The 17,739-nt window shown below is 40.7% G+C and overlaps 1 protein-coding gene across 1 annotated transcript in view; it reads left to right on the plus strand.

The window, feature by feature from the left end:
* Nucleotides 1–16,307, plus strand: part of LOC135738916 (polymeric immunoglobulin receptor-like) — a 30,002-nt gene extending 13,695 nt beyond the window's left edge. Inside the window, exon 5 of the mRNA XM_065257092.2 lies at nucleotides 16,153–16,307. Coding sequence (XP_065113164.1) covers nucleotides 16,153–16,172 — 20 coding nt within the window. The 3' untranslated portion in view covers nucleotides 16,173–16,307. The remainder of the gene's footprint in view (nucleotides 1–16,152) is intronic.
* The last annotated feature ends 1,432 nt before the right edge of the window (nucleotides 16,308–17,739 follow it).

A 17,739-nucleotide genomic window follows, 5' to 3' on the forward strand; every position in this document is an offset into this window, starting at 1 on the left:
TTTGAAAAACTGGGATGCCATTTCATCCGGACTAAAGAGGACAATGTCAACCCAAGTTGTTATTAGCGCTCAGTTCAGAAGCCTGAATCTCTGATGGTTTGGGGTTGCATGAGTGCGTGTGGCATGGGCAGCTTACACATCTGGAAAGGCACCATCAATGCAGAAAGGTTTATCCAAGTTCTAGATACATATGATCCCATTCAGACGTCGTCTTTTTCAGGGAAGACCTTGCATTTTCCAACATGACAATGCCAGACCACATACTGCATCAATTACAACATCAAGACTGCATAGAAGAAGGATCTGAGTACTGAAATGGCCAGCCTGCAGTCCAGATCTTTCATCCATAGAAAACATTTGGTGCATCATAAAAAGGAAGATGCGACAAAGAAGACCTAAGACAGTTGAGCAACTAGAAGTCTGTATTAGACAAGAATAGGACAACATTCCTATTCCTAAACATTGGTCCTCCTCCAGCTGTTCCTTATATGTACATTTAACTTTTCTGGCCTCTTATTGCTACCTGTCCCAACTTTTTTTGGAATGTGTAGCTCTCATGAAATCCAAAATGAGCCAATATTTGGCATGACATTTCAAAATGTATAACTTTCAACATTTAATTTGTTATCTATATTGTACTGTGAATAAAATATAAGTTTATGAGATTTGTAAATTATTCCATTCCTTTTTTACTCACAATTTCTACTGTGTCCCAACTTTTTCTGTTTTGGGGTTGTAAGTGCTACTGCCAAAAAACTTCATTTGGACAAATAAACAACAGACCCATATGATTTAGCAGCCCATGACTGGATTACGGATCCAGACGCACTACATCCGCTCACATATCTGTTATTATTACTGTACTGGCTTCGTACCCAGCAAGCATAACACATCCACTCAATAAACAGTCTTGACACCGGAGTCGTCGTTTTGATTTACTGAATAAATGTGTAAAACTGTAAAACAATATAAAACAAAAGGAATACATAAATAAAATGCCACATAGGAAATGTCTAATCCAATAATGGATTATTAAAACAATTAAATGATTACACAATGTAAATTTCCCAATGCCATATCATGAAAACATCTACATGTACTACATGTACTACATCATAAACATAATATATTAACATAATCAAGAACAATCAAACTCCACTTACAGACAGTGCCTCGATAAGCGTTGTTAATCTGATGGACACAGCAAATTAAGAGTGTGCTACCATGTGCTTGCTTGTTGTTCTGATAGAACCCCGGAAACTGAATAAAACATATTTATTCTGCAGAATATAAAACTACCAGCAGGGGGAGCAAAAACACTAAAATAGGCAAAGCCACAACACTCCCCGTCTGGTATCTCAAAGATACCATATACACTAGCAATTACTAGATTAAACAGCCTGATCTGAAGACACGAGGTATACTAACTCAGATATAGTTCTGTGATAGATTTTTGTTGTCCCATGCTGAACAGTTTTCACCTCCACTTTCCTCACAATACCGTCTGAACTGGGAACAGCCTCCACAATTATCCCCATCGGCCACTCATTTCTTTTGACTTGTTTGTCTTTGAGCAGTACAACGTCACCCTCTTTGATGTTTGGATGTTTGTGAAACCACTTGCGACGATTCTGAAGTGTTCCGAGATACTCTTTCCTCCAACTATTCCAGAATGTTTCTGCTAATGTTTGAACCTGTTTCCATTGGCATATGATCATGTCTTTCTTACTGAAATCTTCTTGTGGAGTTGGGAGATTACCGGACTGGGACGAGAGGCCGTGCATTAATGATGGCTGTGACCTCAGACATGAATGTCACTAAGACTTCATGAGTAAGTTGTGAGTACTTGTTTTGCAAGAGCATTGAATCCAGAATTCGCCTTGTCATCCCAATCATACGTTCCCAGGCACCACCCATATGTGAAGAGTGTGGTGGGTTAAAAACCCAGGAACATCTTTGCTCAAGTAGGTATTCTCTCACCTCTGTTTGTTCATTCTCACTCATGTTAAGCTCTTTAGAGGCACCAACAAAATTTGTCCCACAGTCGGAGCGCAGCTGCTTGGCAGGACCTCTAATAGAAAAGAATCTTCTGAGAGTGTTAATAAGACTTGAGGAAGTCATTGACTCAATCACCTCTATGTGAACTCCTCTGGTACACATGCAAGTGAACAACACTGCCCACCTTTTGCTATTAGCTTGGCCACCCCTTGTGCGGCGTGAGATCACCTCCCATGGCCCAAAAACATCGAGGCCGACAAAGGAAAAGGGTGGATCCATTTGTAGCCTTTCAGCTGGCAGGTCAGCCATTTGTTGTTCCTCCATCTTGCCTCTTAGTTTACGGCATGTAACACACCTACGGATAATACTGCTAATGCATCGTTTAGCCCCAATTATCCAAAAACCATTGGATCTTATGGTGCCCTCCGTAAGATGTCTGCCCTGATGCTGCACACGTTCATGAAAATGTCGGACCAGTAGGACTGTGATGTGATGGTGAGCCGGGATAATGAGGGGATTTGTTTCCTTATCTCCTAGCTCTGCTTGTCTGATGCGTCCACCAACTCTTAACAAACCATTGCCATCGATGATTGGATTCAACTTCAAAAGTGGACTATGTGACGGAATTTCACTTGTAGAAGTGATACATTTCAGCTCATCTGCCTACACTTCATGTTGTGCACTTTTGATAATGATTTCCTCTGCTTTCAGGAAGTCGCTTACAGATAAGCCCTTTGAGCACCAATGCCAACCAGTGCAACGACTATCATTGCTTGGTCCTGTAAAACAATGAGCAATGTGATGAAGCCGTGCTACAGCTCTGACGACTGTTCTCCAGTCTGAGAATTGCTCAAATCTTTTGGTACCTAACTGATTCACTTCGATCTGGGTAGACAAGACTTTAAACTCTGGGCGAACTTCAACATCTTCCTCTGGGTCAACAAGATTGTATGAGTTTGGGTGATCAAAGAGTTGCTCTGATGGACAGTGCAAAAATGAAGGTCCTGTGAGCCAGGTAGTGGCCTCAAGTTTGGAAGATGAAACAGAACGAGAGCCATGATCGGCAGGATTTTGCTCAGAGGAAACATACCTCCATTGTTCAGGCTGAGAAGACTGCAGAATGTGCCGCACTCTGTTGCTCACATATACATGGAACCGTCTTGACTCATTATAGATGTAGCCTAACACTACTCTACTATCTGTGTAGAACCTTATACCATCTGGCTTTAGATTAATCTCTTCTGTAATGAGTTCAGTCAGTTCGACAGCCAGGACTGCAGCACATGGGTGATTCTCACGAAACCATTGAAACACCACGGCACTAATGATTTTAGATATAAAATGTGTAATATAGTAATATTAAAAAGCATCAGAATTAACACAATACTGTGTTCTAGCTTGCACAATGTGTGATTTTAACATAAGAATATACAATTTGTCAATTTTATCTCATTTTCTGCTTAAATTCTCATTACCGCAATGCGTCCGGCTATGTTTGAACATGCGTTATGTTGTAATTTAAACAAATTAACACAAAAATATTTAGAAAAAAAATAAATTGATGTTTTGCTAGACTACTTTAGATGACAGAAAAATAATTTACTGAATATTCATGTATAATAATAATGAAGAAAAATTAGGAAAATGTTGTGTCCGTGCCTGATGTTCTCATCCTCCGCAACACTTTTTGAGAACAGTTTAAGCACACATACATAATTTTAATAAAGTTTGATTTTGAGTGACCAAGCACATGGACCAGTTACTTCAAGATGGCTACCAGGTAAGATCATCTATTTATATCTTTCCAGTTAAATTTGAAATATTCTCTTGTCAGAATGCTTACACAACATTTTGATTATCATTACCGAAACAGGTAGTTTTCTACATTTCGAAAAATTTTTGATTTACAATTTTTTTATGAAAATGTTCTTTATTAAAGTCTAATTATATGCACTGAATAAAAAATGAGCAAAGCCTTCATGGCTTCTCTATTTTTAGCAAAACATACTGGGGTACCTCATCCTCCGCAACACCATTCTCATATACCGCAATTATTTAATAGCAGTTGCGGTAAAGAGAACTTCTGTTTCGGAAATGAGAATTTAAGCATATTGTTTATTACTTTTAAATATATCTTATGAATTAAATACAAATTTAAAATGTAATAACTGTTGATATTTTGCTTTATGATGCTTCATTGTAGACAATCAGCAAGTGAGAAAAAAACTTAAGCAAAGGCCAGTTTGACAAAGTTCAGGGAGAAACTTTACAACAACCCAGAATGGCTCGAGGAGCACAGAAGGAAGGAGAGAAAGAGGTTAGGTTTGGAGATATTACTAGCAGGTGTATTTAGCAAAAAACACACTACAGTGTTAGGAAATGTACATGGCGCACACACACACAACACAACGCAACAAGTCTATAATATATTATGATGTGTACATACATTTTTTCTTCCAATGTTGTGAGACATGCTAATTTAATGTAATGCTTTCTTTCCACTTTCAGGTATCAAAGACAACCTAGCGATGGCACGCCACGCGTCTAGGCGCTGCAACAGCAGTTGCTTCACAAGATCCACAAAGTTGGATCCCATGTGTGCCTGCATCTCAGCTCCCTGCGACCGCACAACGCGCGCTGTCTGCAGCGTCAGATTGCTGCGTGGGGGCGAGGGACAAAGGGAGACTACCTCCTTTCTGCGCAGTGCGTGAGTCACAGACACCAGAGAGGATGGCCTATAAGCGCCCAGCGCTGTTACAGAAAGCGGGTTTTTGCACAATTCATTAGGACTGTGCATTAACCCTTTCCGCTGTCTTCGCAGCATGTGGGTTGTGTTCGAGAGTTGGGGGGGCGTGTTGTAGACGCTTATGTGAGGCGAGCAACACAAAACCAACTGAAGAGAAGAATGCTCTGTTTTTGACAAAATAACAATCTTTATTACATTTAAAAGACAAACATTTCAACATAAAGTCCCTGCGTCGCCCGCAACAGCCAGGGGGACATCCAACGAGACTCTCATTCTTTTCCGCCGCTCAGCGTTCTCTTCTTCACAGCACTCTTGTCAGGAACACGGCTTCGTTCCGGACGGCAGTCCCCCAGGACCCGGTTTCTTGCATCATATACTGGAGGATTTGTGCCCGGGACTCTTGCGATGCACCACCGGTTCTGGTCCATGAGACACAGGGTGGTGAGGTAGGAAGTGGCTCATAGCCTTAGAGCTTTTCACCGCTTCCGAGAAATGCTCCGTGATTGTGGCCACCGTGTCCCCAAACAGGCCGGATAGAGAAATGGGCGTGACTGTGCATGAGCACCATGAGTGGTCTTCGTGGCCCTTAGCGTGAAATTCGTAGCCATCCTCAGATCCCTGAAGGTATTTAGATCCGTGCTGCCTTCATCCAGAGCCTTAAGCACCTGCGCCTAAAAGATCTGTAGGATCGCCATAGTGTGCAATGCAGACAGAGCCTCTCCCGGCGCGGGTATGCTTTTTCGGACAGGTGTGCTGTCATGAGGCTTCACTATCCTCAAAGCTGTGCCACACCATCCAAGGAAGTGGACAAGGGGCAGAGGTGAGCAGCCACAGCGTCCTTGATGGGGGGAATACACAGGTAGCCTACCTAAGAAAAAAAATGGGGGGAGGGGTAGCCCACGCTTTGGTGACTTTTCTCCGAGCGGCAGCGGGGCGGCCCGAGTGAAGAAAACAAAAGTCAAGCTTGCTTCTCTGGGGATCTTGTGGGGTGCTCCACTCAATCTCCAAGTCCTGCAAGGCTTTGAAGAGAATGCGCACCAGTTCCTTGTAGAAGGAGGGCTGTGTGGCTGATGCACCACGTGGAGCCTGGTCCCAGTCTCCGTCCAACGCTCTCAGAGACATCTCATCTTCCTCCGCTGGAAACCCAAAGGAAACAGACATGGCAGCTCCCGGTTCAGGACACAGGCTCTCGGCGACAAACTGAAGTGGTGAGAGAGGGGAGGACAACCACCTGCGGCTCTTTGCCGGCAGTGGGACACTGCAGTAAGAAACATCAAAGGGCGATGTTGAGCCGGGTCCTGAGCACCTTCATCGGGAGATCCTCACAATAAGGGACACCCTGAGCCAACAATTGCCGCCTTTAGGTGGAGAAGCCCCAAGCAGAGCACACAGAGTGGGTCCATCAGACCTCCGCACCACAAGCAGATTTGCGACATCACGGAACATAGAGAGGGCTGCTTACATTTTAACCTGAATTCAATTTTGCTGCCTTTGAAGTCTGTCCTAAAGCATTTCTCATTGTCATTGTCTCATAAGGCAGCGAGTCAACAAGTCAGCTGTCTAAGCTTTCGGACACAGCCTCTCTCTCTCTCTCGCGTATTAATGGAAACAGATACAGAATGATAAAAGGTCAGAAGACCAAATCATATCCAGCAAGGAAATATTTTTCATCTTATTTACACAAATGTTTTTTGATATCCAGCTGACATTGGCTGCAGCCTTCAGAGCTCGCATTTGTAGGCAGCATATGTCATCAAGACCATCTTATTTCAGTATGTTAAATGCATAAATGGGGACTTAAATATGACACAAAGGGATATTAATATAGGCCTTCCTGTTCTCATGTTTTTTCTATAATATTTTTTTCAAAGACTACACAATAAAACAGTTTTGAACTTCAACGCATGATGCTGTAAATATTATCAGACTTTCTACTTTATAATTTGTTTTTAACAAAATCTCAGGCTAGTATATGTATTCTCATTACCGAAATAATTTACCTCATTTCCGAAACCTATGTATCATTACCGCAACAGATACTTATTAGATGTTAATTTCATTAATAGAAGCATAATACTTTGATTTTAAACGCATGTGCAGAATCTCCAAATTATGTTCTTTCAGGTTTGTCATGTCATTTTGAAAATGTGTCAGGTTTCTTCGAAATATAAAAAAAAATAGTTGCAAATTGTGGAAGGTGTTGCGGTATATGAGCTAAATAAAAAAAAATAAAAAAAAACGTTAAATTTAAAATAAATATTATTTCAGAATTTCAATTTACTGTGCATGACTATTAATAATCCATTTTTAAAAATGTGCAATTATATTAGCTTTTCTAACAGTGTTGATGTTTTCTGACTGTTGCGGTAATGAGATTTTTTAGGACTTACTTTTGAAATTATGTTACAAAAAGTGTTAAATGATAAGTAAACGTTTTTAAATTAATGTTCCCATATACTCCAGACTTTGTTTCTAATGTCTGGTGTGAAAAAAAGTAAATTTAAGCAATTTTTACATTTTCATGCTTGACATTTTTTAAACCAAGTTTTCGTGAGAATCACCCACATAGTTCCAGCCTAGGAACAGAGAGATCAGGCTTTGGAGCCAACCTTGCCTTGCCAAGAACAAAGCCAACCTCTGTTTTACCATTTTGATCTGAGGCTCTCAAGTATGCAACAGCTGAGATAGCCTTCATAGAGGCATCTGAGAATACACATATTTCAGTGTGTTTGGCTTCAGAAAGAGGAATGGATACATACATGCGTGGAATGTTCAGACTTCTTAGGTCTTGCAGCGAATGACACCACCGTGTCCACTCTTCATGTCTGTTTTCAGGCAATGGTGTGTCCCACTCATGTGTCTGCGATGAGAGTTCTCTTAATAGTAGAACGACCCTGGTTTGTGATAGGGGCTAGGAATCCGAGGGGATCGAACAAACTATTCACTGTCGACAGAACTCCTCTACGTGTGTATGGTTTTTCAATGTCAGGCACTCGGAATGTGAACGTATCGACATTAGGTTCCACTGTATGCCCAAGCTTCGCTGATCAGGTAAGTCATCCGTGGAGAGGTCAAGGCATTTGATGTCCTTAGCCAAATCTTCATTTGGAAAGGCATTCATTACTTTTGCTCTGTTCGCAATTTTATGAAGCCTGAGGTTTGAAGCAGCTAGTGCCTCTTGTGCTCTTTTAAGCACATCAATTGCCTCTTCCTCCGTAGGAAATGACTTTAAGGCATCATCTACATAGAAATCTTGTTCAATGAATTTCCTCACATCAGTGCCATATTCTTTCTCTTCTTCTCTGGCATCTCGGCGAATTCCATAAATTGCCACTGATGGTGAAGGGCTGTTTCCGAATACGTGAACTCGCATCCTGTAGTCCACAACCTCTTTAGTCAGATCATTGTCACGATGCCATAGAAAGCGTAAAACATCACGACAGTTCTCCCGGACCATAAAGCAGTGAAACATCTGCTGTATGTCGGCTGTGATGGCGACAGGATCCTTTTCGAAATCTTATGAGGACTCCTAGCAGGCTATTGTTTAGGTCTGGGCCTGACAGCAGTACATCATTGAGAGATACTCCATCAAACTGTGCACTAGAGTCAAATACAACTCGTATTTGGTCTGGTTTTTTTGGATGGTACACACCAAATGACGGAAGATACCAACACTCTTGACCATCCTGTAAAGGAGGAGCTAGCTCTGCATGGTTATTGTCAAGTATTCTCTGTATGAATTCCGTGAAGTCATCTCTCATCTTTGGTCGTTTGTCAAGGTTGCGACGAAGAGACATGAAACGTCTTACTGCATACTCTCTGTTGTTGGGCAAGCGTCTCCTTGGCTCACGAAATGGCAATGGTGCTACCCAGCTGTTACTTGAGTCCTTGAAGAATTCCTTATCCATGATGTCCATGAATAACTGATCCTCAACTTAAGGTGCAAATTTATTATCATCTTTGGTCTGCTGAAACACTGTCTGACCAAGTCTGCAGCTTGATAGGCTAGAGTTCTGGAACTGGCTTTTCTCATTAAACGTCTCCTTCAGTACAATGTGATTATTGCATGGACTGAAGTAGCTTGGTCTGCCATTCTCTAAGATGTGTGTTCTCATGCAATTCACCAGAGAGGGCTTGTGACACTTTCCTAGACACACGTTTCCCACTATGACCTCAATGAGGACCGTTGAGTTGTTTGCGGACTTTATGTGCTCTTATTATGTCTCTTCCCAAGAGAAGCAGTATCTCAGCATTTGGATCAATTGGAGGTATCTTGTCTGCTATGTCATTTAGGTGATTGTGATGCAGGGCAGCAACTGCGGTTGGTATTTCATCTCTGTTATCTGGCATGCTATTGCATTCGATGAGAGTAGGAAGTGGAAAATTGATCTCACCATCTGCAGACTCAATGATGAACCCTTGAGCTCTTCTTCCAGTTGCTTGGACTACTCCTGCACACGTCTTTAATGTGTACATCACAGAAGTTCCTTGCACGTTGAACATGTCAAAAAATTCTGACCTGGCCAAGGATCTATTGCTTTGCTCATCTATAATGGTGTAAATCCGCCTCCCTAGGTCAGGACTGCCAGCAGGATAAACATTCACCAGGCATATTTTAGAGCATGACTTCTCACTAAAGCCTTTGCCACAAATCTTGGTGCACTTTGATGACACATCTCCACTACAAGACTCCTCTTCCTCCCCGCCATGCTGTGAAGGAGGTGTGGAATTAGAACGCCACGGCGCTGGGCCTGGATGAAGAGCAGCCAGGTGATTGTCACTCTCACATTCAGAACATTTAATTGGCACATCACAATTCTTAGCCACATGTTTGTTAGATGAGCAGCATCTGTAACAAATGGATAGCTCTCTTAAGATCTTTTTTCGTTCCTCTAATGGCTTTTCTCTGAAGCCTCTGCATTTCTTGAGAGGATGAGGTTTACGATGTATTGGACATTGCTTCTCAACCTCGTCGATTCCTCTTTGAAGACTCTTTGGCATGAGAGAAATTAGAGAAGGACTTTACATCTTTTTTATGGACTAAAACAGGTTTAGGAACATGACTTTCATTATACCTGATCTTCCCACCAGGGTTTATGGAAAGCGAAGTAAAATTGAAGCTTGGATCATTGCGCGCTCTTGCTTCTGCACACACAAATTCCACAAAGAAGGAGAATGGTGGGAAAGAAACTCCTTTAGTGTACTTGTAGTGTGAACCCTGCATCATCCACTTATCTTGAAGTCCAAAGGGTAACTTTTGCACAATAGGATTAACTCCTCTTGCTGTATCTAGATAAGTGAGCCCAGGTAGATCACCGCCATTCTTAGCTGCTTCAATTTCTGAAAGCAGGTCTCCTAATTCCCGAAGCTTATCATGGTCTTTAGCAGATATTTTTGGAAAAGTCTCTATTTTTGTAAAGAGAGCTTTTTCAATAGCTTCTGGAGATCCATAAGTCATATCTAGCCTCTCCCAGATGAGTTCAAGACCAGCAGGTAAGTCCCTCACATTCACAGACTTAATCCGACGGGCATGATCTGCTGAATCTCTCCCCAGCCATCTAATCAACAAATCAAATTCCTCACCTGCTGTAAGTTCAAGGCTCTTGGTAGCGTGGAGAAATGATGATTTCCAGGCCAGATAGTTTTCAGGACGGTCATCAAATTTGTTAAGCCCCGATGTCACTAGCTGGTTTCTTGCTAAAAACTTAGCTAATTCATATGTGGCTGCATCGTGATTAGAGTGATGAGCAGGATGATAAGTGTCTCGTCTAGGATGGTGCAAGGAAGCAGCTGAACTGTTAGAATGGTGTGAGAAGCTATGTGGAGAGTGGGAATATGGTGGTTTACTCTGCTGCCTTTTCTCACTGCAACTGCATTGACTTGCATTCCAAGAAGACAGAACATGATACACTGGTGAAGAAGGTTTTTTCTCTCTATCATCCTCTAATTTTTGGGGTAATTCAGGCTTTGGATTCTCTGGAACATTGTCACTAGGTTCACTATGTTGTTTAACATACTCTTCAGTACGTTGCCTAGGACTTTGCTGTGGAAGGTGGATAGTTGTACTATGATGTGATCTTTTTACCTCTAGATCTGTAACAGCGGCTTCCATGACTGCCGCCTCTGCCATTGCAGTTTCTGCCTCTCTCTCTTTCTACATTACGTCTAATGTCGCTTCAAGGCGAGCTTTCTCTATTTTAATTTCCATTTCCCTCTTTGCAAATGAGGCCCTTGCCTGTGCAGCTTCTGCCTTTGCTGTTGCTTTAGCCGCTGCTATGCTGACCGTGGACTTGCTGGAAGTCACGGAACGTCGAGATAAAGCTGAATTACTTTTGTCATCTTCCATGACTGGTCCAAAATATGAGCGTGAAAGATTTTACTGTGTGGATACTCTGCAGTTGTCGTGTTAGCCTCTATGCCGTAGATGAAAATAGCAGGTGAAATCCAGCTTCCATGATAAACAGCACTTGAAGCTTGTCTTTTTACTGTACTGGCTTCGTACCCAGCAAGCTAAACACATCCACTCAATAAACAGTCTTGACACCGGAGTCGTCGTTTTGATTTACTGAATAAATGTGTAAAACTGTAAAACAATATAAAACAAAAGGAATTCATAAATAAAATGCCACATAGGAAATGTCTAATCCAATAATGTTCACCAAAGACAATTAAATGATTACACAATGTAAATTTCCCAATGCCATATCATGAAAATATCTACATGTACTACATGTACTACATCATAAACATAATATATTAACATAATCAAGAACAATCAAACTCCACTTACAGACAGTGCCTCGATAAGCGTTGTTAATCTGATGGACTGACACAGCAAGTTAAGAGTGTGCTACCATGTGCTTGCTTGTTGTTCTGATAGAACCCCGGAAACTGAATAAAACATATTTATTCTGCAGAATATAAAACTACCAGCAGGGGGAGCAAAAACACTAAAATAGGCAAAGCCAGAACAATTACCTTGTTTTTGGATTGAGTGCATACACTTTGCAGGACTTTAAGAGCTATAAATCCCTTCAAGCTCATAGTAAGATGACACTCTTCTTTCGGAGTTTTATGACGGTTGGCAAACCAGCTAAAAGAAATATGCCATTTACTTACAATGTATTAATACCTAAGTATCTTAATGATTCTATAAAAAAATATCCGTTGTATTCTGTGCAATGAATCAACACATGTTCATAAGATGGCACTTCTGTTCTTGGCCAAGTTATTAAAACAAAGAAAATGCTAAATATTTAGCTAACGTTATGTCATTTTAATAAAGAGTCACAAGCAGTGGGTTTGAGCAGTTGCATTTAATAAAAAATATTTGTTATAATCGTCAAAATTGTCTATAGATTTATTTTTATAACTCATGTGGTGAGGTTGATCAGAAATGAATAAATAACGTTACATAATTCACATTTACAAGTTAGTTTGACAGTGTTAGCATAAAAACAAGACAATTTAAGTGGTTCTGCTTTTATTAATCACAAATTACTGAATGACTGCAGCAAACACACTCTCGCTGATGCAGGGATTTTTTTTGAAAAGTAAAAGTTTTTCTCCTGATTGCGGCAGGCAACCACACGATCCGGCGTCTTTTCGTCAGCTCCTCCACCGATTTCCCCCAAATAAAAGCTGAAAAAACGTATTTCGTTGTTCAGTTTCCTCCCTGAACGATCGTGTAACCCGCTGTGGCAGTTCTTGATCGAGCAGTACTGACCAAACATATCGAAGTTTATTAAAATATCGACAGAAAATACAAAAACAACCTCCAACACACTAACTCAAATACAGCGGGATAGGAGGCGATCCTGCAAATATGGCGGATTACTCATAATGCCACACGGCGTGACGTCAACTCCACATTCCCTATACCCAGGTATCTGGCTCCTACACTGTTAATGGAGAGATCTCACTGAATGAGAACAGCTTTTTTGCTGATAACTTTTTTATTATTTTATCCGATATCATAAGGTTTCCTTAGGTTCTTTAAACTGCTCATCCAAACTCAAATTTACTTTATTCTGTCCCCTTTCGGCTTGACCCCGGTATTGCTGCCTGCAGCTATATTTTTTATTTATTTTTCTTCTTTCTGCTGCAAATAAGCACACATGCCATTTGTAAGCCAAGCTTCTTGAGGGCTAACATTTTTAATAATAATCCTAGTCTCACGTGAGAAATCCGGTCTTGCACGCGTGACCTTGCGTTGTTTCCTTCGCGTCACTTCTCGTTTGGTTGTGAGACGTAGTTTGCGGACTGGGACAAAGTTGTCGGCGATTCTTCCTATGGTAAAGTCATGCAATGTGAAACACCCTGTCCCCACTCCATTATGCAGTCTGAAAACAGCAGCGACTGAACGCTACCCCAGATAGTCACGCAGTGTGAAAAGATCTGTGACCCGACTACTTTGAAAATCATGCAGTCAACCATAGACTGTAAAAAAGATAGTAGCGGTGTCTGCCGTTGCCAACTTGGCCGCTCGTCACCACGCATCACTCGCAGATATCCGAACATGGGTAAAGAGGCGGGAGATGGGTGAAGCTGAGGTAACTGGTTGCTGAAACCATGCCCGCCAAGGTCGACTCCAGTGACAGCAGTGGCTGTTTAACCATCACTCAAGTGGCAACGCCCTAATTATGCAGAACTTTAAGGCTTAATATCATTTAAATTGATGAGCTACAAAAAAATTCACCCCCCTCACAGTTGTCATGAAGGGCAAAATTAGCTATACAGACCAAAAACACTTTTTGTACCAGGCTGTAAACATATTATTTTCTACAGTAAAGTTGGGCATTTTAACATGGAGGTCTATGGGAATTGACTCCCTTTTGGAGCCAGCCTCTAGCGGCCAGTCGATGAATTGCAGTTTACATCACTTCCGTATTGGCTTCATCAGAGAGATAGGAAGGTTGCCCCTCGGTCTGAACTCGGCATTAGGCAAGGGTGTCCAATCACTGCGGTAAAGTAGGTTTGATATTCATACATTCAGACTTTGGGGTCAATAACTTTCTTAGTAGATATGCAAGAAGTTTAATCTTAGCAATTTCTAATTACCAAGTCTCTTGCCTACAACCTATATTTTGCACAATCAGTAAAATATTCTAGTATCGTTGTAATGTCCTACCTTGTTGCGAATGTCTGTTGAATGTCCAGCTGGGTGCTGTGACAAGCCTAGGGACCGTCCACAAAGTGATATCTTTCTTCATTAAGTGCGACCAGTGAAGCAGTTTTAGTCAACTATATTCAATTCAATTCAATTTTATTTATATAGCGCTTTTCACAAAAGTCAATTGTTTCAAAGCAGCTTTACATAAATAGAAGCAGTGAAAAGCACATAAAAACGACAGATAGCACTACAAAATACATGATAGCATAAGCAGTTAAATTTGCTGCGGCTATGACTCAATATTATAAGCGAACGTATTACTAAAGTAACGTCTAGAAGAGGAAGCTAAGTAAAGCCCAAAAAGGCTGCCTCCCCGGGGCGAAAAACCCCCTAGGAGAAAAAAAAACCTGGGCTTTTATCCGAGGAAAAATAAGTCCTAGGAGGGAAAAACCCTTGGGAGAATGGATAAGGAGATTTAGCGGAGATTAAGCGTGTTCTGCCGGTGATCGTTGGTCAGTTATCAGCTGGGCATTATGTTGAAGGACGGCCAGTAGATCAGAGGTGTGCCGACTTTCACATCTACCGGGACTGGGTCTGTTTGTCTCGTTGTCCTCTGGGTCGAGGACGAGACAGGGAGAGAAAAACAAAATCGTATTAGCGTAGTGGCCGTTCATATTTATTGAAGTGTCACACAGTGATGTTGTTTAACTCAGCTTAGTTCCAGACAGACTAACTATTGCGGCATAATTATATTATCCACAGTTGAGGATTTAGCAAATTGGGGGCCCAAAGCGAAGGTATATATGGTAAATAAGGGTCACCTTCCGATCTTTAAGAGAAAATGAAACCTGATGACCCGTTTGACTAAGGCCTAAAGCCCCACTGTCGTCGTTAATGCAGGTTCAGTGGCAAACGGGTCTATATTGTATACCATGTACAAGACCACGAGAATACGCCAAACATCGCAACCCGACCGTACGTGCTAACCCGTTTGACTAAGGCCGGAAGCCCCACTCTCGTCGTTAATGCAGGTTCAGTGGCAAACGGGTCGGTATGGCATACTATTCACAAGACACACGAAAGCACCAAAATCGCAACCCAACCATACGTGCCAACCCGTTTGACTAAGGCCGGAGGCCCCACTGTCGTCGTTAATGCAGGTTCAGTGGCAAACGGGTCGGTATGGCATACTATTCACAAGACACACGAAAGCACCAAAATCTCAACCCAACCATACGTGCCAAACCGTTTGACTAAGGCCGGAAGCCCCACTGTCGTCGTTAATGCAGGTTCAGTTGCAAACGGTGGCAAACTATTTAATGCAATTCATTTTTAAGTGTTCATGCAGAAAAGGTTTTTATTTATTTATTTGGTTGGTCTGTGTTATGACCGTGAGTGCTGTGTTCCGTAAAAATAACTATTGCGAGTTAAGTACCTTTACTAGACAAATTATGCGAATGCTTTGTTGAAGAGAAAAGTTTTAAGTCTAGATTTAAAATGATCGACTGTGTCTGATTCTCGGACATCGGTTGGTAAATCATTCCAGAGCTTAGGGGCTAAGTAGGAAAAGGATCTTCCACTTTTAGACACTTTTGATAGTCTAGGGATAATCAATAGGCCAGAATTTTGCGACCGTAGTGTGCGTGATGGATTGTATTCTGATAGTAATTCTCTAAGATATGAGGGTGCTAAGCCATTTAAAGCTTTGTAGGTGATTAGTGATATTTTAAATTGTATGCGATATTTAACTGGTAGCCAGTGTAAAGATGCCAGAATTGGGCTTATGTGGTCATACTTCTTAGATCGAGTAAGTACCCTTGCAGAAGCGTTTTGAACTAGCTGAAGCTTGTTGACCTGATTTGAATGGCATATCCCCCATGTAGCGAGTTACAATAGTCTATTCTAGAGGTCATAAAAGCATGAATAAGCTTCTCTGCTTCAGATGTAGACAGTATATGGCGTATTTTTGAGATATTTCTAAGATGGAAGAATGCTGTTCTATTCTTATATAGACCTATCAGAAACTATCAGCTTGATTTGCTATGTCTGCTAATGATGTTTAATGACATTTTTTAACAAGAACATTTACATTACAATAATATGTTGAATGCCTAGAGAATGGAAGATATGAGCATGTAGAAGAGTAGTTATTTGTAAGTAATCCAGATGGAAAGACAAGTGTAACCTCAAGAACAAAGATAATCTCGGCATTTTACAACTCTTTATATGTTTCTGTTTGTGTCAAAACGAAGCAGCACTGTTTTGGTTTTCTAAATCGTATGTTTCTGTTCAATAGGTTTGAAAGAAGACGCCTGATTACCCTGAACATTTTCTCTGGACCCTCAAGAAAATTCTACAGGCCACATTTTGATGTTTTTATTAAGTTCTGAATTTGCGGTTGTAAGAGCAGTTACAGTATATTATTAAAGCATGTAACGGTGTTCTCAATAAATGAACAGAAAATGTACTTTTTATGATATTTTGGGTGTATTTGTTTTATTACTTGTATTTCTTAAAAAAAATGAAATTGTCACAGTTTCATAATCTCTATGTATGTATTGATTTTTGCATTTTGCAAAACAGTCCCTGTCCATGGGACTGAATACATCATGTTGTTCACACTTAAAATTGTAGACAATCAAAAAGTGTGGCATCAACCTGTATGTTTATTTGAAGTGAACCAGTTTTCAACATGTTTAAGATGTGTAGTTAAGAATTATTTGTAGTAAAGGTTTGACTAGAAATGCAGTATGCATTTATTTAATGACACATGACATCATCACAGCACATTTTTCTTTGGGAAATCCCTATGCAACTACATTAGTTTCAATAGCTTTGGAGACAAGGGTTCACCACTCAAGAACAGGATCGGAAATCATCAATGTACTATTACAACTCAGGGCTGGCCCCGAGGCTTAAGAAAACTAAGCGGCTGCTTACAATTGAATAATTTAAATAACTTAAAATGTAATACAAATGAATGAATGAATGAATGAATAATTCAAGACAAGAAAATTCTGATTTGCAGACAACTGCTGTGTGTCTTGTTGTATAAGATGCAAATTATCCAACCTTTATAAGCCAGATAGTACACCTAATTTTATATGTAATCCTTGGGAGCAATAGAAACCTGTGGTTTGTTATTTTATACTCCTTTTGTTATGTTAAACACTTTATGTTTTTTTATACGCCAAGTGTTGTTTTAATGCAAAGTATAATCACTGAGTTGGAAATATTACAGCCGTGGACCTGTTTAAAGGCATTGTAGTTTATACTGATGGTTCAAATACACTAAAAGAGGAGAACGGGCATTAGGCGTACATTACAGTTTTTCTCAATTGCTTAAACACTATAACCAGGCTTTTGAACTAAAATTTAAAAACCTTAACGCCATTTTTCAAAAAGCACAGTGCTTACACCATCTGATCGTATTGAAAGCATAGAATTCAATACTGTTCACTCAAGTCAGCACAGCTTCCTCTAATGGCTACTTCCAGCAGGATAATGCACATAGCTCGAATAATTTTAAATTGGTTTCTTAAACATGACAATGAGTTCACTGTACTAAAATGGCCCCCACAGTCACCAGGGGCCTCATTTATAAAACGTGCGTACGTACAGATTTGATCGTAAAGTTTGCGTACGCAAAAATCCACGGCAAAGTGCATATTTATAAAAACTGTCTTTGACATGGAAAAGTGCTTAGCGCCACGTCAGGGTCTGAGCAGACGTACGCACTTTTGCTTGTCTGATTGCTGCAGGTTTTTGGAAATATAAGCCAATCTTGCTGCTCGAAATTTGGTTTAAACATTGAGAAGTGCTCTTTTATATGTCTGTGACATTAATTAGGCATCATTTAAAGGCGGAGATCTGAAACTGCTCG

Source organism: Paramisgurnus dabryanus, chromosome 12, assembly GCF_030506205.2.
Source record: "Paramisgurnus dabryanus chromosome 12, PD_genome_1.1, whole genome shotgun sequence".
Taxonomy (NCBI): domain Eukaryota; kingdom Metazoa; phylum Chordata; class Actinopteri; order Cypriniformes; family Cobitidae; genus Paramisgurnus; species Paramisgurnus dabryanus.